A 23,223-nucleotide genomic window follows, 5' to 3' on the forward strand; every position below is an offset into this window, starting at 1 on the left:
AAGGAGGGGAAGAGAAAACAAAAGATCTTGAAGGGGGACAGCTGACAAATTTATAATAGAGGACATGGGTGAATTATTGCTTGCAGAGCACTGACAGCTACAAAGGGAAAGCATTTGTTGAACATAAAACCACGAATTCTGCAGAATATTTGGAATTTGTGGTTTCCTTGGGTCTTTCAAGTATCCTGTCCAGACAGCAGCTTTCACAGTGAAGCTTTAGCGCAATTCTACAGCAACATATGGAGTTAAAGGAACAGATAGAGCTAGCAGAAAACAAACAGGAAATGAAACAATGACCAAGATAAGAGCATATCAGGAGTCCTCCCCAGAACAATGGGCAAGGCCATTAATTAGGGAAGCCCGACGCCTGTCTCCAGCTGAGCTGGGAGTTTGGAACTCCCCCTCCTGCTCCCAGGCCGGGGCAGGGCTGTGAGCACACCCTGAGTCAGGCTGAGCCCGGGGCTCCTGCTCTGCTCCCCAGCCTGAGGCTCCTGCTCTGCTCAGCTGCTCCTCTACGAGCCCATTCGGGCTGCTAAATTGGCAGAAAGTGTGAAAAAAGTCAATCATTTGGTTTAAAATTGTAAAAGTTTAAGAGTAATAAAATAGTTATAAAAATAGTAATTTAAAAAAATTAGAGCAATAAAGATTTGGACAGTCAGAGTTAGGATAATAAAGGACAATAAAAGCAAAGAATTGTGGATCTCTGGATGCTTCCTGGGCACTAAGGCCCAAAAAGCAGAGCTCTCTAACAAAGGATTAACCCTTAAAACCAACAGCCTGTGCATATTCATATATCTCATACATGATGCAAATATTCCTTTCAAATTAAGGATTTTTTTGTTTATTATCAACTTCCCCTCTTCATCTTGTAAATCAATTCAGTTCCTCAGACTCTGGGCCTTCCCAATAAGTAGACATTAATTCTTTCCTTGGAATCCTCTTGTATCTCCATCCAGAGAGGACAATGAGAAGAATTTCTTGGTTGTCTTTTCCATGTCTTGGGTCAGTTACAAAAAAGTCTCTTACATCACACAGTTTCTATTTTAATATTATGCTGTAGCCTAAAAACTTTATTTACCACACGACTTAAAAGAGATTAATACAACATAACTTTCCAACGTAACCATTTTAATATTTACAAAGAACCAATCATAAAATATGCATTTTTCCCAAAAGCATTCTGGCCAAATGCAGGGGGAAATCTGTCTGCTGGATAAAATCAAGGGGGTGTGAGATACCCAGGGATGCAAAATGCACCTGGGGACAGCAGGAGGGAGAGGACGGAGGGAATGGACAAATCACCTTCAGATATTGGCCCAAAAGCAACACAATTCTGGAACTGCTGCAAAATAATCCCTAAAAAATTCTCTGTTTGGAAAGGGAATGGGATGAATAATCAGAGTGATGGGCTAAAGGTCATCAGAATGTGGGAGAAATCCCAGCAGGGAGAGCTCTGTGTGGGATGGAGATAATGGAGAAAAAATAACCTAAAAAAGATTATGTGAACATTATGTTTCTAGGTTCTGTTCACATATTGCTTTTGTAGATTATAAATAATCTAGATTATTTATTTAGATTACAAATTATATATATTATATAAATATATTAGATAAATATATTATATATATTATATTCTACTTTATATATTATGTATTTAGATTGTATATCATCTAAACAGATACTATACTTAATATATAATATACCATATATAATATACCATAATTATATCATTATTATATATAACATATAATTATAAAATTATAAAATAATTATATATTCTAATATTATAATTATAAAATTATATATCATATATTTTTATTAAATATATAATAAGATATACTATATATTCTAATATATCTTTTTATCTAATGTATTTATATATAATTTTATATATTATGTATTTCAATTATAACATTATAATTATACATATATAATAATATATATTATAATTATAATTATAATATATAAAATATATTATAGTATTATATAATTGTATATTTTATATCATATTATAATTATACATAATATATTACATATTTCGATTATATAGCTTATATATATTTATATAATATATATAATCTAAAAAAATCACCTAGATAATTTATAATCCAAAAAAGCAATATGTGAACAGAACCAAAGTAAAATAAATACTGGAAAGCCTTGAAATTATCCCCACACTCTTTGAGGAGAACAGAAAATAAATATCAATATTTGTAAAAATTCAGCTAGCTGAGGTGAATGGTGAAACAGTTTAATCCACGATCAGAGCAGCTACAACTGCAGTAGTTACAGACATCCCCTGCTCACAGAACATCTCAGAAATCACTGAACCAGGAGCTGAAAATCTCTGCTGAAATGTAAGATACCAACAAACACCACTATGATAGAAAATAATTTACAGAATAATTTAAGTAGATCAGTTTGAGCAGCAACACACTCAGCTGAGACAGGACATGTTTTAAAGCCATTTGACATGCCAACCTCCAAATTCCTTTTTCCTGTCAGTTGTGAGGCCTTTTCTCCCCAGCTAAGAATGCAGGAATGTCACCATGCAACCCCTTCAAAATCAGATTAGAGAATTCCTTTTAAAAATCAGCTGTAACTCCATTTAAATACTTGTATCAACAGCGGGTCAGTTCTCATCTCTCTCTGGGATCTCTAATTCTGGGTTTAATTTCAGTACAAATATTAATGAATTTGAAGTAAAGCTGTGGAAGTTTATTCTGGTTTTATCTCCCAGCCCAGTTTGAAACTGAAGTTGAGGTGAGGGAGCTGCATTAACTGCAGGCCATGAAAAGCAGCCAAGTGAAACAGAACATGTACTGCCTGTAAAAAACCTCAGTCGTGAGAATCCACTTTGCACACAGAAAGAGGATGTAAAACTACATGGGTTTTGTCATCAGAAACTCGTGTTTGATGACAGATTTAATGCATTTACAACACTGCCATGCCTGTTTCATGGAAGTTATGCCAGAAATTCTGCAGGCTACAGGAGCCACAGAGCACACAAGTGTCCCATTGTGGGTGCTGAGAGATCAGGGCAAAGCACAAATTTCCCAACAAAACACACCTCCCATATTTCCATACCACAAGTGCTTATTTATGAAGAGTTATGTTCTTCTGGAGAGAATTAAATCCTCCACACAACACTGAGGATTACACACAGCAATTCCTCTGCTTTCCTTAAAGCTGGGCCATGTTTTCAGTGCCTGTTCCTTACCTGGGACTTGCTGCAGTCTCAGAGTTAATAATAATTAAAAAATACTGCAGAGTCATCAGTTAACATGTTTTATGGAATTAAATTAGCAGCAAAGGCAGAACCCAAGGAGTTTATCCTGTATGATTAAGTTTCACTGCAAGGCTGACACAGTGACCTCACAGAGCTTCTGGCTGTACAGTTACTACTTAGTCAGGGACTTAACCTCTTACCCCAGAGAATGCAGGGTCATGTACAGTCAACACTCACTAGAAAAGAATGTTATCTACTATAAACTAATATTTATAAATTTTATAAATTATTATCTATTATAAATCAGCTATTTAATATATATCTATTTTTATATATCTATAATTATATATATGTCATAATACGAAATGAATGACACTCAAATGCTGAGATGTTTAAGGTAAAAAAGGTACATTTATTTCTGGACCTTGATATTTATAGAATTCCAAAAGTGACCATGGAGGATGAAATTGCTACCTCTCTAACCACACTGGCCAAACTAACAGTCCATCAATTCTCTCCTCTTCTAGAAAGGAATGCAAAACAATCATTATTTACATGAAAAGTGCTTGAGAAATTCCATTACAAAATTGTAAACATTAGAAGGCTTAGAGGCACTTCAGAAGAACAGGGTGACATCTATATATCTATTTATAAATTTTATGCTGTGATCCAGTAAATGAGCTTTAAGTTCTCTAGCTGCATCATTAAAAAACAGAATAAAACCCAAAAAAACCAGACTGTGGAATCACTTCCTACACAGAGCTTCTCTAGGGCTACATCAGATTTCTTCTCTTTAACTGCAATATATTATTTAAACAATTACTCCTCAGTCCTTTTCTCTAAGGACTCAAGTTTTCAATCATAATTGCATTTTTCCTTTAAGATCTTGACAGTGAGTATATAATATGAAATAAGAATCAATGCAATGGTATTAAAGCAATACAAAATCCCTGATATTTTCCCACAGCACATTTGCACGTGCACCTTTATTTCCTGCTGCCCTTTTCTCCCAATCCCAGAAGAAATAAAACACTGAAACCACATGAATTTTTAACATTTAACATTTTCCAGCTTTCTTAGGCCACTGTTTAAAATCCTTTGCCCAAAATTACTAAATAAAATGAAGAATTGTTTAGGGAGAAGAGAATGTAACATCAGCTGAGAAACCATGCTGGGGCTTGCAGCAACAAGATGATTTTTTACTTTCTGAAACTCGTGGTATCTTTATCAGCATAATGAGAACAAAAATTGTAACACTAACCTAAAATGCAGAGGATTCCATCAGGCTGAGATTTGCTGCTCTGTGTCAAAATAGTCTGAATATTTCGGAGGCGGCTGCAGCTGCAAAAAAAAAACAAAACAGAATTTGTCCTCAAGGTCACTGGTGAGAAATGTCAAACTGGGAGGCTCTGAAGAGCTGACCCAGCTTTGTTTTCTTTGTTACAGAAAGTAAAATGGACACACACTTCAATTTGTTGGGTTTTTTTCCTTGAGAAATGGACCTGAAATCAAACAATTCATGATTATTTTTGCCCACTAAAAGATGAAGTCAACAGCACTGAGAGAAGACAGGAATTTTAACTATTCCTTCAACCCTGTTAATCTCCAACCTGGCAAAAATTGCTGCTCAGATTTGCTCTCACATGGCCAGCAGAAATTCCCTTTCCTACCAGAAAAGAAAAAATAAAGTAACATCAGAAGGGACCACAGATGCACCAATATCCCAACAGTTTGGGAAAAAGTTTGGGAAAAAATTTGGGAAAAAGTTTTGGCACCTCCAGCACCAGCAGGAGAATCATTATGGTTGGAAAAGACCTCCAAGATCATTAATTCAAACTTTAAAGAGAAATTAAACAATGCCAAGTACTGCTGAGATTGTTTACCATAAAAATTAATCATTTATTATACAAATTTTAATTCAGCTGTCCAATATTTATCTTTAAACCAGGCAAAAATTCCATCTGCAACAGACAGATTTTTTATAATCAAAGTGAATAGTTCATTACATAAATTTTAATTCAGTTGCCCAATATGCATCTTTCAGCTACAGCAGCCACACAGAGAGCAACACAATTTGTGCTTCCAGGCAACATTCTGGGAGTTTAAATACAGATAAAAGACAAGAAATTTCACTGTTGATATTACTGAATGGGATTTCTTGTTTATAGACTTGTTTATATGAGCTGTTCAGCTCCAGGAAACAAATGTCTCTCACACAAACACTCAAACAGAGCTAAATTTATGAGCAGTTCAAACAAACAATAAAGTAAGGTCAAATATTTCTATTTCCAGCATTACTTTAGCCAAGCAAAAAAGCAAATAGGTCTTTTCAGCAATACCACAATTATTATGCTCTACTTTTTCTGAAAGAAATGTACGTGAAAGGTTTCCATTGTGGCAAATCTAAGTGAAATTCAAACATCAGTGATAAAGGACAGGCAACATTTCATTTGGAGATGCTTCCATGGGAAGCACAAAGCCACTGCAGTCTCCAGATTAATTTTATCCCTTTTTAGGTCAAATGTTTCAGTTCTGAATCCCTCAATTGTTCTTTTTATCTGGAATATTTCAGTTTATATTGGATGGATGGATGATGGATGGATGGATGGATGGATGGATGGATGGATGGATGGATGGATGGATGGATGATGGATGCATGGATGGATGGATGGATGGATGATGGATGGATGGATGGATGGATGGATGGATGATGGATGGATGGATGGATGGATGATGGATGGATGGATGATGGATGGATGATGGATGGATGGATGGATGGATGGATGGATGGATGGATGGATGGATGATGGATGGATGGATGGATGGATGGATGGATGGATGATGGATGGATGGATGGATGGATGGATGGATGGATGGATGGATGGATGTTTTGATTCACTCTTAGATAAGGAAACAAATTAAAGCCACTGATGACAGCAAAGACTTCATCAGGTACAATCAGATGTTTGTTGACAATCCACACTGAACTTTATGCTGCACATTTAAACAACTACTGATTACTCGTTCTTTCAAACCTCACCAAAACCTGCATCTCACAGCTATACAAAATTAAGGTTTTGTATCTTATTCTGGCAAATTTCCATCCCATCATTAAACAGGAGCCCAGAGCAGCTGGCTGACAGATGATTCACTCCAAGCTATCCAGAGCTCATCTTTTTACACTTCCCATATCATGAGATAGAGAGCAGAAAAAAAAATCCCCAGACTCTTCACTGTGGGCACAAATTGGACTTATTTCATTTGTTGGTATGGAAACAGCAACACAAATTACACAAGCCCACAGTTATTTGAGGAGCAGCTGCAGGATTGCTGGAGACTCTGTGGAAAAAAAAAACCAAAAACAAGAAAGCAACCTTTTGTATAAAGCTGTCCATAAGTGAAATCCTTCTCAAAATGCTTTTTGACCTGCCTGCAAAGGAGTTGTTCCCATGATTTCTGAGAGGATCTGAAGGACAAATTAAAGGACTGGGAGAAAAAGCCTGTCCAAGGACTTCAGCACTGACACAGCAAGCAGCTCCCTGAGTGATTTTTAATAAAACATTTTCCATATCAGAGGATGCATGTTCCTGCTCCTGCTCCAAGTGAGGAAAGAAACAGTCAACAGGAAAAATGCTGAGGGCACAAGAAGATTTTCCTTCAGCTCCTAAAACACAAGATGCAACAATTCTTTTGCTCTGAAGGCAAATTTAATTCTCCAGACAAAACCAGGTTTTTAAGGATCTGTAACATTTTTAGAACTTCTTATGCATCATAAACAGAGCAGCAATACACATCTTGATTTTCCCACTATTTTTTCCCTCCCTGTACTGATCACTTATAGAAAAATTGTTAGAACTCAATTTGATAAAGACCAATTATGGAAACTCATGGGGAAAGACTTCTTCCATTTTATTAAAAAACATTACCTATGAAACAAGGTTAGCTATTCCTAAGATATTTAAATTTTAATTTCAAAGGCTTCCACACAAGAATGACCCAAAAAAACACATTTATCATTTAAAAGAAGTAGTGCTATGAGCCTGTGCAAGAAGACCAGAGCAGAGAAAAACAAAATAAATAAGGTTTTTGTCTTCTTGAGCTCTGGGAAAGTATTTTCTGACCAGTTCAAGTGCTGGGTAGAAAAAGGGAAGAAGAATTGGGGGAGGAGAATCCTCACAGGTTGGGCATTTCCTTCCTTATTTTTAACTTTTTAGGTTAGCAATTCTACTCTCCTCAAATTACTTTCATTATTTTTCAAATAAATTATAACCTTGGTGCAGCCTTTAAAAACACTTAAAGATCTCAGATTAACCTGCTAAAACATTTCTGCCAGGTAAATCTGGATGTCAGTGCTGTGTGTCCTGACATGAAATGTGTAATTTGCACAGAGCAAATTATACATTCACTATTTCACAGTAAGATGTTACGTCCAATAAAGATATTTCATTTTTAATTTTAAACAGACATTCAGCAGAATATTTTTCCTTGCCTTATTTAGGAAGTGAGAGAATGAGAGAATTCTTTGCAAAAGCTCCTTCACAGAAAAATTTTCAATGTCATTTCAAGTGTGGATAAATCATTATATTCAAAGGCTGACACTAAACACAGAAGACTTGTGTGCCTGAAGAAAGATGCCATTCAGAAATAGGAAGAGAATAATTAGAATTCTTACAACATGCTTTTAAACAATACGGGCTAAACTGGGTATAAAGTCAGAGAGGGGAAAAATAAAGGCATTTTCTTGGATTTCACATTAAACAGTCATCTGCCAAAAACAAAAAGACTGTCCTGGGAACAAAAATCCATGACTTTTCCCATCTCCAAAACAAGCACTCCTTTTCATTTGGCTCCAGCAGCACAAATTCAAACAGAAACAACCTCCACACAAACCTGTGGGCCTTGGGATGCTGCATGGAAGTTGTGGCTCTGGATCCACCACCTACATAACCAGAGTTAAAACTAAATAACCTGCTGCTAAAAAAAAAAAATATATAGGTGTGTTTGGAAACATGGTCCTAAGGAAGCTCCAAAATCCTGGATTCCAACAAGATTTGGGCAAGACAAGAGCTGGAAGTTATTTATGCATCTAAGAGGCAACTTCTGGAGCAGGTAAGAAGTTGAAAAAGGTGGGAATTTTTGTACCACTTGAACCACTTTTTTTTTTTTTTTTTTTTTTTTTTTTTTTTTGTGGGAATTTTTGCACCATTTTTGAGCAGAAGTTGGGATTTCTCTGTGGGTTTAAGGCAGGATAAAATCTCCTGGTGCTGCAAGGGACAGTGTCAGCCTCCTCACCCCCTTTCTGGCTGCACTAACGATCTGCAAGCCATGTGTCAGGTCAGATCAGCTTATGGATCCAAACAACCTCCAGCCCAGGAATTAAAAAGAAAATAATGCTTTCAAACAGCAGCAAGCTGACCTGACTGCTGATTGAGGCAGGTCAAAAAGCAAAGCCACCTTTTGGGGTGACAGCTGGCAATAAAGTGTGCTTGGGCCAATTAAGGAACTGTACCTCGAGGTACTTGATATTCCACTAATCTTGGACTAGATCCAGGGAAAAAAAAGGGGGAGATAATTGACAATCATTAACTTCTAAGAATTAGTGCTCATCTGTTCACGTCTTCACACTAATTATGCAAAGCACCTCGCTTTACAACAGGCAGCCTGTCACAGCTTGGTAACAGACACGGCGCTGCAAGGCACGTCTGTTGGCAAATAAAGGGAATATTAACAACTGCGCCTTTCTCAATCACAAAGAACAAATCCATTTCCTCAAGAAAGCCACATGGTGCTTGAATTTCCATCTCGTTTCTTCTCCCACAATGCTTTTTCCCCTGGCTGCTGGCTGGATTTAAGCTGAGTGCAAGCTGCCTTTTCTTGACGTGGTAATCCAGAACTGAGGCAGCACCATCAGCACTGATCCCTGTTGGAATCCTGGATGCTGAGAATTTTAAATTTCTGGGCTGAAATTTAAAATTCACAGACCCACAAGAAAATAGTCCATTTGATCTGAGGCCGTGGAGAAGCCTTCAAAAATTGATTGATAGCACTGGGATTATGGGTGTGTAGTTTGCTTAGAAGTGAATATAATATAATATAATATAATATAATATAATATAATATAATATAATATAATATGGAAGTGTGTAATATATAATTAACATATAATATATAATATATGGTATGTAATATATAATATATAATGTATAATATATAACATATATGCAATTTATAATATACAATGCATAATGTATAATGTATAATATATAATATATAATATATAATATATTATATATTATATATTATATATTATACATTATATATTATATATTATATATTATATATTATATATTATATGTAATACATAATATAAAACATGCAATATGTAATATATAATATGTAATACATAATAATAGGGTGGAAAACCTAGAGTTTAAGGTTTTAGAATACAGTAATATATATATAAAACAAGATGGAGGTTTTAGGGCAGTGGCTGCTTGTTCTTCCTCACCTTCTTCTTCACAGGTTGGGTGATATTTTGTAATTGAACAGAAAATCCACATTGTGGGACATGAGTGATTAGTTATTGGTTAAAAATATAAATGATTTAGGTGTCATTTCTTAATTGGATAGTTTAGCCTTAAAAGACCTTGTAACAAAAGATAGTTAGCCATTTTGTGCCGTGTTAGCAGAATGCTGCAGAACTCAGGACTTGCAATATAAATAAGAAATAATAAACATCTAAACCTGAACACAAAATAGCATCTCAGGTGCCTTCCTTGACAGAGGAAGAAAAAGAAGCTGAGAATCCCCAGACTGGGATTCCTGTTGGATTCCCAATTCCCAGAGGATTCCCACAGCCTGGCAGGGCTGGATTCCCAATTCCTGGTGGGTTCCCAATTCCCACTGGATTCCTACAGCCTGGCAGGGGTGGATTCCCAATTCCCAAAGGATTCCCAATTCCCAGAGAATTCCCACAGCCTGGCAGGGCTGGATTCCAAATTCCCAGTGGATTCCCAATTCCCAAAGGATTCCCACAGCCTGGCAGGGGTGGATTCCCAATTCCTGTTGGATTCCCAATTCCCAGTGGATTCCCACAGCCTAGCAGGGGTGGGTTCCCAATTCCCAGAGGATTCCCAATTCCTGGTGGGTTCCCAATTCCCAGTGGATTCCTACAGCCTGGAAGGGGTGGATTCCAAATTCCTGGTGGGTTCCCAATTCCCAGAGGATTCCCACAGCCTGGCAGGGGTGGATTCCCAATTCCTGGTGGGTTCCCAATTCCCAGAGGATTCCCACAGCCTGGAAGGGGTGGATTCCAAATTCCTGGTGGGTTCCCAATTCCCAGAGGATTCCCACAGCCTGGAAGGGGTGGATTCCCAATTCCCAGAGGATTCCCACAGCCTGGCAGGGGTGGATTCCCAATTCCTGGTGGGTTCCCAATTCCCAGAGGATTCCCACAGCCTGGCAGGGGTGGATTCCCAATTCCTGGTGGGTTCCCAATTCCCAGAGGCTTCCCACAGCCTGGCAGGCTGCAGCTCTGTTTCACTGTGCCCAGTTCAGCTGACCAAGGCTGGCATTTCGCTGCTTTCCCTGTGTTTCACCTCCTCTTGGGAGATGTTTTTGCTCCTCCCCCACAAAGGCTTGGCAGCCCTAAAAACCTGCACATGGCTGAGGCTGGATGGATGGCAGGAAAAATCAGAGATATCCCCACATTGGGAGAAATCCTCACCTTGAATAGATCCTACCAAAGCCAATGGTTTTACCATTAACAGCCTGATTCACCATAAATAAATCAATTAAACAGAATTATAAATCACAGGGGTTTTTTCCCCAAGTCTCACTTCTTGTTAACTCTCTGTTGTGAACATCTGTTTCCATTTTAGCCCCTGAAAAATCAAGTTTATATTTCTTGGGTTTTTTGTTGACCTCATGATTTCTATCAGAAATGTTTGCTTGTTTTAAGAATCCCGGATTTTCCTGGATTTCCCACAGTCTGACATTATCCCCACCTCACTGCAGCTGTGAAAACAGACACCAGAAATCAGATTGAGCTAAAGACTCTCAGAATTTCATTAATTTCAAAATAAATCTTTCACTGCTTGGTATTCATAAAAGACCACATTCACTCACCTTAAAATATTTGTCGATTTTCCAGCTATTTTGCAAATTTCTCTACACAGGGAGAGAAATTTGCATTGGGATATTGACGATAAACAGGAGCTCAAGTAATTTTTTAGGAACAGTGAGAAAAAACTGGACATAGAAAAATAAATTTTAATTTTGTGTGCATTTTCAGGATCAAATCATGACCTTAAGTGGACTATTCAGGACGAAATCTTGACCTTCAATGGACAGAAATATTCAATTCTGTAACCCAGAGACCTCAAAGCACAGAGAAACAAGGCTGAATCTCTCCTTACTAAACATCTGGAACTGCCTGATGTTGTTCTGCACAATCACAAACTTTTTCAGGATATTTACTAAATTCTGGGTTGCCCATCAGTCAGACCTTCAGCCTTGATGTTCTCTCTCTTTAACAGGCTGATTTACAAAAAACTATCTCTGTATTTTCATTTTCTTGTGTTGCAGCACATTATGGAGAGCACCAACTTTTCCCTTCCAAAAATATCATCAGCTGAGAAAATGTCAATAATTGAAAAAGTGACAAAGAGCAGCAGCCCCAGGGTGATTATTCTGCCATCATTCGCTCTGATTAAAAGGACAGGGCACTGCCTGGCACTTGGGCAAAAATCAAAGCTGATTTTCAGTGCCTCAAAAATAAATTCACCTTCAGGGCTCATTCTTGGGCCAGGACTTCTGCAGCCACGTGGCCACAAAGCTCCAAATCAGATGCTGAGATGATCACAAAGGGAGAATTCCAGCTGGAAGATCCACACCAAAGCTCTGCTCCTCTCCCTGGCAATTTTCTCTTCTTCTTCCTCCCTATTCCCATCAATCAAATGCTCCCACACTCTTCAATTCTCACTGTAGCAGACCCTAAGCATTCCTATTTCCCTAAGGTGGCAGAAAATCATCCATATTAAAGGAATGGGCGTTGTTTCTCTTTTTTTCCTCCTGTACTTCAAGTGAAATCAGCTCTGTCTTTGCATTGCTAAAATACAGCACATTCCTTAAAGAAAAATAATAATTCCAGTGCAAGTGTGCTCTTACAAAATCCTGAACCTCAGCATAATTACATAAGGAACACACAGGCACAGGAAAATTTGTTCATCTTGCATCACAGACAAGACCCCTACAAAAACTGATTGGGAAACCACAACAACTCTTTGGTCCCGTGCTCCCAAATAAAATTCATGGGAAAAAAACCAAAAAGCCACATATTTAACCACGATGTGATTAACAACAGAGCAGGAGAATGTTAAGCACAGAGGAAGAGACAACAGAAAAATTAACCCAAGGACTCATTTTGCATTTCCCCACATGGTGAGCACTCATCTGTATTATGTTACCAGCATGGATAATGAATAATGAGGATTTGCTTGCTCTGTTTTACATGAAGGTAATTCAGATTGGGTGAGTGCACAGTGCTCTAAAATTGAACAAATCTGCATTGATTTTCTGATGTAGATATTTAAAACAAGCACTTCATAGGGTTTTTGTTCAGAAATGCCTGCATTCACAAGGAAAACACTCATTCCCCACCAAACACGGGCACAGGAAAGATGACATCACCTCCCAAAAATACTTCCCCTTTTTTGGGCAGCATTTCTCTCTTACTTAAGGGATTTTTTCTTTCTATTTCCAAACCCATTCTTTACTTGTTACAATGCTGAGGGTCGCCAGCTCCCAAGGTGCCACATGGCAGACCAAAACTCTCAAGCATGTGGAAGAACTCCAGGAATGATCTCTGGCCCTTTCTCTAGTCTTTATATAGTCTGAAGAATTTTTCCATTCCTGTTTGGGAGCTTGGGGGTGGTGGGGGAGGGTAACAGATTGTTTTGTTTTAAGTTATTTTTATTAACTGCCTGCTATCTGCTGACTGCCTGGGAAATTTATGGCAAACACTGGCCTCCATCTGGCCTGACAATAAAAAAAAAAAAATTTAAAAAAGAACTGCGCAAGAGTGAGTGTTAAGGAGGAAAAAAAATTAACAGATGACATGGCTCCTACAAATGCACCAAATTACAGTTGCTGGCTGCATCTCCCAGTGGAGCTCAAAAGCTTGCAGATGTTCAGAGAGTCTGAATGTTCTCATGACAACTCTAAAACAGGGTCTCAGATTACAAAAATCACTCAGGAAGAGGAAGGCTTGAGTGGAAACCATTTTCTCTTTCAGCATTTTTTTTAACCATCTTGGCATTTCATTACCCATCATGAATTTTTAGATCGTTCACAGCTCTAAAAAAATACCAAGCTCTTTCTAAATAATTAGCACTAATTTATTCAGTGAAAAAATTATTTGAAAAGGTCACTTTTCCTTCTGCCTTATTTTCAATTCAGAAAGAGAGAGGGGGAACATAACCAGCCGTGTTCACGTGTTTCAAGCAAGCACAACAACCTCCATTTCTCTCTCTCTCACAGCAGAATTCCTCATTTCACTGGCAAATCATCCAAAAAGTGAAAATGCTTTTGTTCCCTTCTTGCACTTCAGATAAAAAGCTGTTTGGTTTGGGTGTTTGTTTGTTTTTTAATTGAAAATCTCCAGCAAGCACAGAGCCAGGCAGCTTGGCCAAGTGTTTGTCTGCGATTCACGTGCAAGGTCTCCCTTCCCTGATTATCTGGCTTCCCACTGCTGAATACTTCCATGTATTGTGCTGCAACTATTGAAAGCATCAAGCACTTCAGTTCCTGGGTTGTGCTTTGTGGTGCCATAAAACAGAATCATGGAATTATTTCGGCTGGAAAAGCTCTCCAAGAGCATCGAGTCCAACTGTTACCCCAGCACTGCCAAAGCCACCATTAAACCTCATCACTAAGCACCACAAAAATGGTTTTTAACTGCTTTTTAAATATCTAGCCACTCTACCACTGCCCTGGGCAGCTTGTTTCAGTGCTGGACAATCCTCCCAGCAGAGAAATATTTCTTAATATCCAACCTAAACCTCTCCTGGCACACCTTGAGGCCGTTTCCTCTATTCAAACCATTCGGATAATGGGCTGCAGCATCATACACATGGGTGCACCTTAAGTGTCCAAAAGGAAACAGAGCTCTGGCAACCCAAGGACACCTGAGCTGACACCCGAGCTCCCACAGAGCCAATGCCACCATCTCGCATGTCCCCACAGCCCGGCTCTTGTCAAGCCCTACCCAACATATTTTCAGAGCTCAGGAAATTTTATTACCTTTGTATCCACAAACCCCCATACAAACACAACCTCGCCTTTCTCTCCATAACCTCTCAGCCCCTCCCAAACCTCAGCTAACCCTACACTAAAATTCACTTTTCCTGCCTTTCACAAGCCTGTTTTTTAACTTTTATCGCCAAAATAGACCACGCTGACCTCTCCTAAACCAGTCCCAGGTTTATCCCCTACAGAAACACAACCCCAAAGCCACTCTGTGCACATCAGCCCTGCTGGTGATGTCCTGCTGCTCCTCACCCACACATCCTCCTCCTCCAGCAGGATTCTGCCTGTGACAATCCCTCCATCCACAAGGTCACATCAGGCTCCTGTCTGCCGTCCTGTAGCTCCCTCCCGGCAGCCACCTGCCAAATCTACCTGTCCCCATCATGGCCAATCCTTTTCTTTCTCGTTCCCAGACCCTCACACGCTGCTGCAGCCCCCCAAATCCCTTTAATGATCCCAAATCCGCCCGCAACACCCGCAGAGCTCAGAGCCGGAAAACCTTTCCTGAACGCCCTATCCCTCCTGTCCCAGCCCCATCCTTCCCACAACACCTTCCATAGGTGTTAAACCCTACTGTACCCCAAATCAGCCCCGTTAACTCTGCGAACACCCCAAATTCTCCCCGATCAAACCCCTCAAGACCCCATCTTAAGGTTTAAAACCCCTCCCTATCCCTTCGATTGCAGCGCCTCCAAAGCGCTGCGCTCCCCATCCCTCGCACCCCAACGCCCCCAAATCGGCGTTTAACGCTATTTCCTCCACGAGCAGAGCCACGGATGTGAAAATCTCAACTGCTCGCACACCAAATTCCTTCTAAATTTACCAAAACCCTCCAGATCCCCCCTTCAGCGCCCCTCCAACACACCCCCCCACCCCGCACACCCCCTCCCCACCCCACAGCCCCTTCAGCGCAGCCCTGCCGCTGGCTGTCACCCCTCTCCTCGCCTTCCCCGCTGTCCCCTCCGGTACCTGACGAAGGGCCCCGGGGCTCGGGGCCGGGGCCGGTGTCGCGGGGGCGGCGGGAGGAGCGCGGAGCGGCCGCACAGCGCCATGGCGACCGCGATGCGCCCGAGCGACGGGGCGGCTCCGCCACTGCGGCCCTGCGCCCCGCCCCGCGCCGCCCGCACCACTCGGCACGGGGGAGGAAAGGATATGGCACACCCGCACTGCTCCTTCTGCTCCCAGCTTTTCTGTCCGTCCAGGATTTATCCTGAGTTTTTATCTCCTCTCACAGGAAGTGCGGTTGGGAATTCTAGGATAGCGGCTCTAGCTGGGAGTAGATATAACGGGGTGAGGTTGGTCACCCCTTCGACAGGAATGGGCTCGTCCAAGTCCAGCCCCCTGCTCACACACCCCTCACGCCCCCCCTGCCGTTCGCTCTTGGGCGCGTCCAGCCCCCTCCGCTGCTGATGTCCCCCCCCCCCCCCCCCCCGCGATGGGGCGTGGGCTCGTCCGATGGCAGGGACGGGGGACAAGGGACCCCTGAAACCCCCTCAAACCCCCTGAGACCCGGGGAGGGGACAAGGGACCCCTGAGACCTCCTCAGACCCCCTGAGAGCCGGGGAGGGGACAAGAGACCCTTGAGACACCGGGGAGGGGGATAAGGGACCCCTGAGACTTCGAGGAGGGGGGGTCAATGGGCCCCTGACACCCCCTGAGACCCCGGGGAGGGGGACAAGGGACCCCTGGGACCCCCTGAAACCCTTAGGAAGGGGTGACACAGAGCCCCCTGAGAATATGTGACACAAAAGCCTCCAGGGAGGAGTGACAACAAGCCCTGAGGAGCAGGGGGACATGGAGACCCCTATATCCTGCAGAGCCCCGAGGGGTGGTGTGTCCTGGAGCTCCTCGGAGTGATGTGCCCTGGTGTCCCCAAAGTATTGTCCCCAAAAACACCCTACAGCACACAGACATGCCCTGGATCCCTGTGTCACCCCAGCATTGCACCCACCATGGGACCTCGTGGGTGTCACCAGCACCCCACATGGCCCTTTTGTGTTATCCACAAAAAATAACCCCCCTTTCCAACCAGCACCTCTGTGTGCTAATACCAGCACAACCCTTCTTACAGACACTATTTATTCTCCTCAGACCAGAAATTAAAGGTGTTTTGCCTGCTCTACCCAGAGATCCCAGCCTTGCTGGCCCCTGACACCCCTTCCCCAGTCTTTTCCTATTTTACTGATGTGTCACCATTGCCAAACAACTGAGGCAGCACCCCAGGGAGCAGGGGCGGGGATTTTGGGTCCTGCACAGAAAACCTGCAAGGATCTACAAAGAACTGAGGACGTCACTACTCAGGGAAGGATCTGGAGCCAGGCTTTGAGGGGCACAGGGCTGAAACCCGTTAATCCCACATCCCTCAGCTGAGGGGAACACATCCTGCTCCTCCTGCATGCTCCTGCTTCACCATCCACCCCTGGGGGAAGGAATAGAGGTTGAGTAAGCATCAAGAAAAGCTGAATTTGCTGTGGAGGCTCTCATTCCCCCCCAGAACGTTAATCCCCATCCCCCAGTGCTAATCTCTGACGAGTTCCCTGCACCATTAATCTCCCCAGCTCCTCATCCCTGGTGGAGAGTGGGATAACACCCCTTGTCTGCATCTTATTTTAATTACACCAGCAGCAGTGTAAAGCCCCAAATCTGCAGCTTTGGGGTGTGATGGAGACATGGGGCTGCCTGGAGCAAGCTCCTTTTCCCATCCTAAATATGCCAATCCAGTGGGGAACACTCAGGAACTCTCACTCCCACCTCACTTTTAACTTGGTGCAGGTGAGAACACGTTCCAAAGTGCTCTTTCCTTTTTTCCCCAAAAACCAAATCAGACTTTGCTCAGTGCCACAGAGCAAAGACAAGATAAATAAATATTCTGGGCCGTGGCCCAGCTGCCCTGCAGCCACTGGGAAGCATTTTAGCTGCCCTTGATAAGATTCTGATGGTTCCATGTACAGACAAGTCCCCATGGCACAGGTTATGCTGACAAGGAGCTGGCACCATCCCAATCCCAAATTCTTCCTGTTTTTGAAGCCCCTGGACACACTTTGAGCTTGCTAAGGGAGCATCACCAACAGGAGCTGAAGGTCTGGAAGGAAAAGTGGATAGGATTGCCAAAAACCCTTTGCTTTCCTCTAGAATGATCCCGAAATGCATCTCTCTTCCTCCTCTTGTCCTTTGCTGGGTGGGACAGTGTCCTGCAGAGCTCCTGCTACTTGTCCCATGCCAGTCCATGAACCACCAGCTTCCAGGAGCCTTTCCCAAGCCCCCTCTACATCCAACACCAACATAAGGAAGGAGACATGTCCTGACACCATATCCTTCCCCTGAAACATCTGAGTGCTGTGTTGGCTCCTTCCATGTCCTCTCTTCCATCTCCTCTCCATCTCCATGAGCCTGCCCAGGCACTCCGAAGCCCAGGAACACATCCAAGGCTATGGTGGGAGAGGAGAGGGAAAAGGGATATTCCCAGGATTGGATTTAGGGATATTTTTCCCCAAAAACTCTTTCAGCCAACAAGAGGAGATATTTCACGCCACTGCTGTGGCCTGCAGCCTCTTATTTCCCTTGGGGTGACAAATCAGGCCAACAACCTGGAAAACACCCAACAGAGATGTCAGGCTTCCTGGAGAAGGAGGGAGGTGAGGTGGAAGGGGAAAGAAGGTGACATCAGCTATTGTTCCTGCTCTCCAGCTTCCTGAGCTTCCCTATCCCACTATTGTTGCACGTTTTGAGGGCTGCAAAAGATGAGTGAAACCCACAACAATTCCCAAAGAGAGGAAGAGGGGAAGCAGAGTGGTTTGGAAAGAGGGGAAAGCTGCTGATGATGTTTTTTGGGTCCTCCTGACCCAGATCTTGTCTAAAAGTAAACAGCAGATCTGGGTTGAGCTGGTAGGGCTGATCCTTCCTGTGTTTTCAGCTTGGGCACCTCAGGGTTGGCATCTCCCCATGGAGACAGCTGCCTGCACACCCTCTTCCCTGGATACCTGTTTATTTTTAGCAAATCCCTGCTGGACAAAAAATTCTGTACTCACAGAGAGGCCAAAATTAGCTGTTCACCCTGAGATGTGCACCTGGAGAGGTTCTTTATTCCCCCATCCATGAGGAATGCCTGAACTTCCCACCCTGGGCTGATGGTTGCTCACTGAGGCCGGAGTCTGAATTTTATATAAAAATTGATTGGTACATCCCATCCTACTGGGACCTGCACAACCCTTCCCCATGGAAAACGTTTGCTGCTGGGAATGTGGGCTGTGGGATGGCTTTGATGTCGTGGTGCACACTAAGGAACCATCCATGAGCCATCCTGCAGGACTTCCCAGGATGGTGGAACCCCAGGAAAACCTGTCTCCATCCTTGATGAGCAAAGGCAACCCCAGAAATAACCCCAGAGTCAGCAGCTCCAAATAAAACCAAACAGAAAAGCTTTATGACTCACAAATCCCACTTTCAGCCAAGGATCCATCCTTTAGGGCTTTCAATTTGCTTTTTCCTTATCCCTCTGTAGCATCAAGGAGCTATTCTCCTACTACAACAGCACTTTTAAGGAAATAATTCCAATTTCTTGAAGAGAAAACACGAATTGTGCTCTGCTTGCATGGTAAACAAACCATGTCCCTTGCTGTGCTTCCTAAGAACTGTTTTTCTTCCTTTTTGCTCAGATTTAAGGGATCCTGTTGTATTTATGGGATCCCATGAATGTTTCAGAGGAGTCCACCCTCCAGGCAATGGATGTTCACTCAGAGAATGGACTTGCTGCCTACAGAGCTCTCACTGAAAAATTTATGAATAGCTTGAGAAAGGAATAAAATGAGACTCTTTGAAAAGTTTCCCACTTTTACCTGGGCAGGGAAAATTAAGGAATAAATGATGATGGCTATAAAAAGCCTCCTACTCCATCTATCCAAGTTCTTCAGGCTAGAAAATCTTCATTCTTCTCTAGTGCTATTTTAGGAGGAGAGATATTAAAATTTCCTCTGGCCTGAAATTACTGTTTTATTCTTACCACAAAAAAAAAAAAAAAAAAAAAAAAAAAAAAAAGCAGCCCCCAGGTCAAAGAAAACAAAAGGGTGAGTTATTCCAACAAGCTGAGATCTGCTTGTTTATACTACCCTGAATCTGGCACCACACACCCATCAAACACAGGGTGGAGATGCAGGAGGTGATGGAGACACAACACACCAAGATCCTGCAAGCACAGGAAACGTCTCAAAAAATAGCAGTGCTGACCCTGAGTTACCCAGACTTGTTTTGTTATAGCCACTGCTCTTTGTAAATGAAGAATTTGGCTAAGAAACAGAGGTGGCTGAGGGTGACCAGGAAATGGGAAGGATTTTTTGGGTGTTCTGTTTGCAAACTGGCTCCATGCAAGGGGGGAATTTGGTGCTGGTGGTGGTCACTGCCAAAGTTCTTTTTGGCTTTTCCAACGGTGGATGGAGCAAAGAGATGTTTGCTGGCTGATGGGGGAGCAAACCACTATCCCTGAGAATAATTTGATGTCATGGCTTCTTCATTTCAACATGTTTTGGGACATCTCCAGTTGCTATAGGATCATGGAATAACTTGGGTTGGAAGGGACTTGAAGACCATCTTCTTTGGCCATATCAGATTTACCAGCATGAAATTTGGTCTGCAAAAAATCAGGAAATTGCTGTCTGGAAGGGTGTGGTGGTGTCTCTTCCCTGACACCCTGGATGCTCTGGAAAGGTTCTTCAAAAGAAGGAACAGTCTGGATATGGTTTAGGATCAGAGGGAAATTCAAGTTGGAAGGGACCTCAGGACATTTCTAGTCCAACCTTCTTCTCAAAGCAGTGTCACCCTAGTTTTCTAGGATTTTCTAAGCCTTCTGATGTTGACATTCTTGTAGTGAACTTTCTCACATACTTTCTGTAAATAACTCATTGTTTTGCATTCTTTTATGGAAGAGGAGAAATCTGATAGACTGTTGGTTTAACCAGTGTCATTGGAGAGGTGACACTGTCACCCTCCAATCCGCTGTCACTTTTGGAAAACTATAAATGTTGGAGTCAGAAAATAAACTTCCCTTTTTTCTTCACCTTGAAAACAGCTCTGTGAGCTTGTGTTCTTTTGTGTCCTATAGTGACAAAGCAGGATCACCCATGAGGTCACACCAGGTTGCTCTGGGCTGTCTTCAGTTTGGTCCTGAAACCATCCAAGGATGGAGACACTGAAACCTCCCTGGTACCCCAAACCTCAAAGATCTCCCTGGGACCTGTTCCTCTCCCGCTGCTTGCCCAAAACCTCCACCTAGACACCCTCAGCATTCCAGGGGTGTGGCCACCACCTCCTGGAGCCCTACACTCATCTTTTTTCCCAGTTTTTGAGCCCCAGATGAGCAGAGGAAGCCAGGCCCCAGAGCATTTGCTGTGTGGCCTCCCCTGTATCTCATTATCTCCAGGAACAACTTCCCACCTCTCCCATCCCGCTTCCTCCAGAGCTCAAATCCCTCCCTGCATTGTGCTTCACCCTTCCAGGAGCCTCCTCTCAACACTGCCTGAGGATACACTGCTTAAAACCTGATTTAAGCCAGCAGCACCAGATTTTGCAGCTCCCTCTCAAGTCTCTGCCTGCTGGCCTGGGGAGAGGCTTCAACTTCAGGTAGTGCAGTATCTTCAAAGGCTGGATGTGCAAGGGAAGAGCTTCTTCAAACTTCTCCTTGTTGGGCAGAGCTCCTCAGCTGGTGGTCCTGGAGAGCTCTGGGCTCCTCCTAAGGCATCCACAGATGATTAAGAAAGTGAATTGGCCAGGATGCTTCTGTTTGCTATAACTCTGTTGCATCATAATGTGAAATTGATATGGTTTCTATGAAGATATGGATCATAGAATTCCAGAATGGTTTGGGTTGTAAGAGGCCTTAAAGATGATCTTTGATCCACCTCCCTGCTATGAGCAGAGCCAGGCAGCCAGTGCCAGGGCATCATCACCCTCACAGCAAAGAATTTCTTCCCAATATTTCATTTAAATATCCCTTCTGCCATTCCCCTTGTCCTGGCACTCCAGGCCCTTGTCATGAATGAGCCATGAACACGAAAATTTCTTTCCTCCTTCCAAACAGAAGCTCTTTCCCTCCAAGAGGATTTCCCTTCATCTTTTACCCACCATTTTTCCCAGAAATCAGCCAGGATTTCTCCTTAGCAGGAATTTTGCATTCCTGGACTCCCCATTTTCAGCTTGCAATGGTTTCTGTCTCAGAAATGCGAGCTGAGAATGCCAGGCATGTCAGGAAGGGAAAATCCATCTAAGCTTTTCATCTCCTTTTGTCAGCATTTCATCTAAGCAGGATTTTCATGCTGCTGATTCATCTCCAAGAGCTTCCCACCCACCTCCATGTTCATTCCAGTGCTTCCCACATCCTTTGCAAGGGGAGGGAACCACTGGTGCTGCAGTGGGATCAGAGACCTAAATCCTCTGAATCCCTCCTTTTTCTCCAAAGAACATTTATGTCCTCAGGCTCCATCACTGAATTCCACCCTGCAGAGTCACCACTGCCTCTCAATCCCTTTTTGAGCCTCTTTCAGGGCAAAATGCAGCTCCTGAGCAGGTTCCCTGCAGCGTTTCCCGGATATCCGATGGAGCAGTACCTTGCTGACCACTTCACTGTGCACTCTGTTTGCTGGCTCCAGGGAAAGGAAACAACAATAAGATCACTTGGAAAGATGTTTTTTTTCCTTCAGATTTTTGGCTTGCCCTGTGGAAATCCAGGAGTGTGGTCAACAAACAGCGAGCAGAGATTTCCTTCACTCTCTGCGGAAATTGAAATTAAACTCATTTTCACTCATCCATGAAAACAAAGGTGATGGTAATTACAACCAGCAGCACTCCATCCTCTTCCTCCATCCTGCCTCGCTCCAGAGGGAGGAAGGCTGAGCTCACAGCTTGGTGGAGGGGTTGTGGGAACCAGCAAGGACAAAACTGGGACAAAGCCAGCAGCCAGAGCACCGTGCCGGGCTCAGCTCCCAGGTTTTGTTCAGTGATGGATGGCCACGAACGCATTGTGTCCCCTGGAGCCATTTAATCATGGATTTGATGCTCAGCATGGATCCTGGAGCTCTACCAGAGGCAGACTGGGATGTTCTCAGCAAGGCCTCTCTGTGTGGCAGCATTCCGCGCTCGCGAGCCGCCGCGTCCCTCCGCTACCAAGACAAATTAGAGGAACACGGCTCATTTTATGGCTTGCTCCGAGCAGGTCAGCCTGGAGGCCACCACAAAAAGACCCTCTGCAGATGAAATATGCAGTTACAGAGATTTGGGAGGGAATGCAGACGGGAAAGCATTGCATTCTACAGCATTCCGCACTCGCGAGCCGCCACACCCCTCTGCTACCAAGACAAAGTAGAGGAACATGGATCATTTTATGGCTTGGTCCGAGCAGGTCAGCCTGGAGGCCACCACAAAAGGACCCTCTGCAGATCAGATATGGAGTTACAAAGATTTGGGAGGGAATGCACACGGAAAAATGTTGGATTTGGCAGCATTCTGCGCTCGCGAGCTGCTGCGTCCCTCTGCTACCAAGACAAATTAGATGAACATGGCTCATTTTATGGCTTGCTCCGAGCAGGTCAGCCCGGAGATCACCACAAAAAGACCCTCTGCAAATCAAATATGCAGTTAGAGAGATTTGGGAGGGAATGAACACGGGAAAACTTTGGATTCAGCAGTGCTCCGTGGTCACG

General features: G+C 42.9%; 1 protein-coding gene across 2 annotated transcripts in view; it reads right to left on the reverse strand.

The window, feature by feature from the left end:
• The window catches only part of DNAAF9 (dynein axonemal assembly factor 9), a 77,593-nt gene extending 61,992 nt beyond the window's left edge, over window positions 1-15,601 (reverse strand). For both annotated transcript variants that reach the window (XR_008484120.1, XM_054293303.1), the window contains exons 1-2: window positions 15,506-15,601; window positions 4,491-4,570 (exon numbers count right to left, since the gene is read on the reverse strand). Coding sequence is in view for 1 of the 2 variants with exons in the window: in XM_054293303.1 (XP_054149278.1) it covers window positions 4,491-4,570; window positions 15,506-15,588 (163 nt within the window). In the remaining variant the exon portion in view is untranslated. The remainder of the gene's footprint in view (window positions 1-4,490; window positions 4,571-15,505) is intronic.
• Window positions 15,602-23,223: the final 7,622 nt, after the last annotated feature.

This window comes from Melozone crissalis, unplaced genomic scaffold (genome assembly GCF_028551555.1).
Source record: "Melozone crissalis strain CALT ecotype California unplaced genomic scaffold, PUWL_Pcris_2 ptg000132l_1, whole genome shotgun sequence".
Taxonomy (NCBI): domain Eukaryota; kingdom Metazoa; phylum Chordata; class Aves; order Passeriformes; family Passerellidae; genus Melozone; species Melozone crissalis.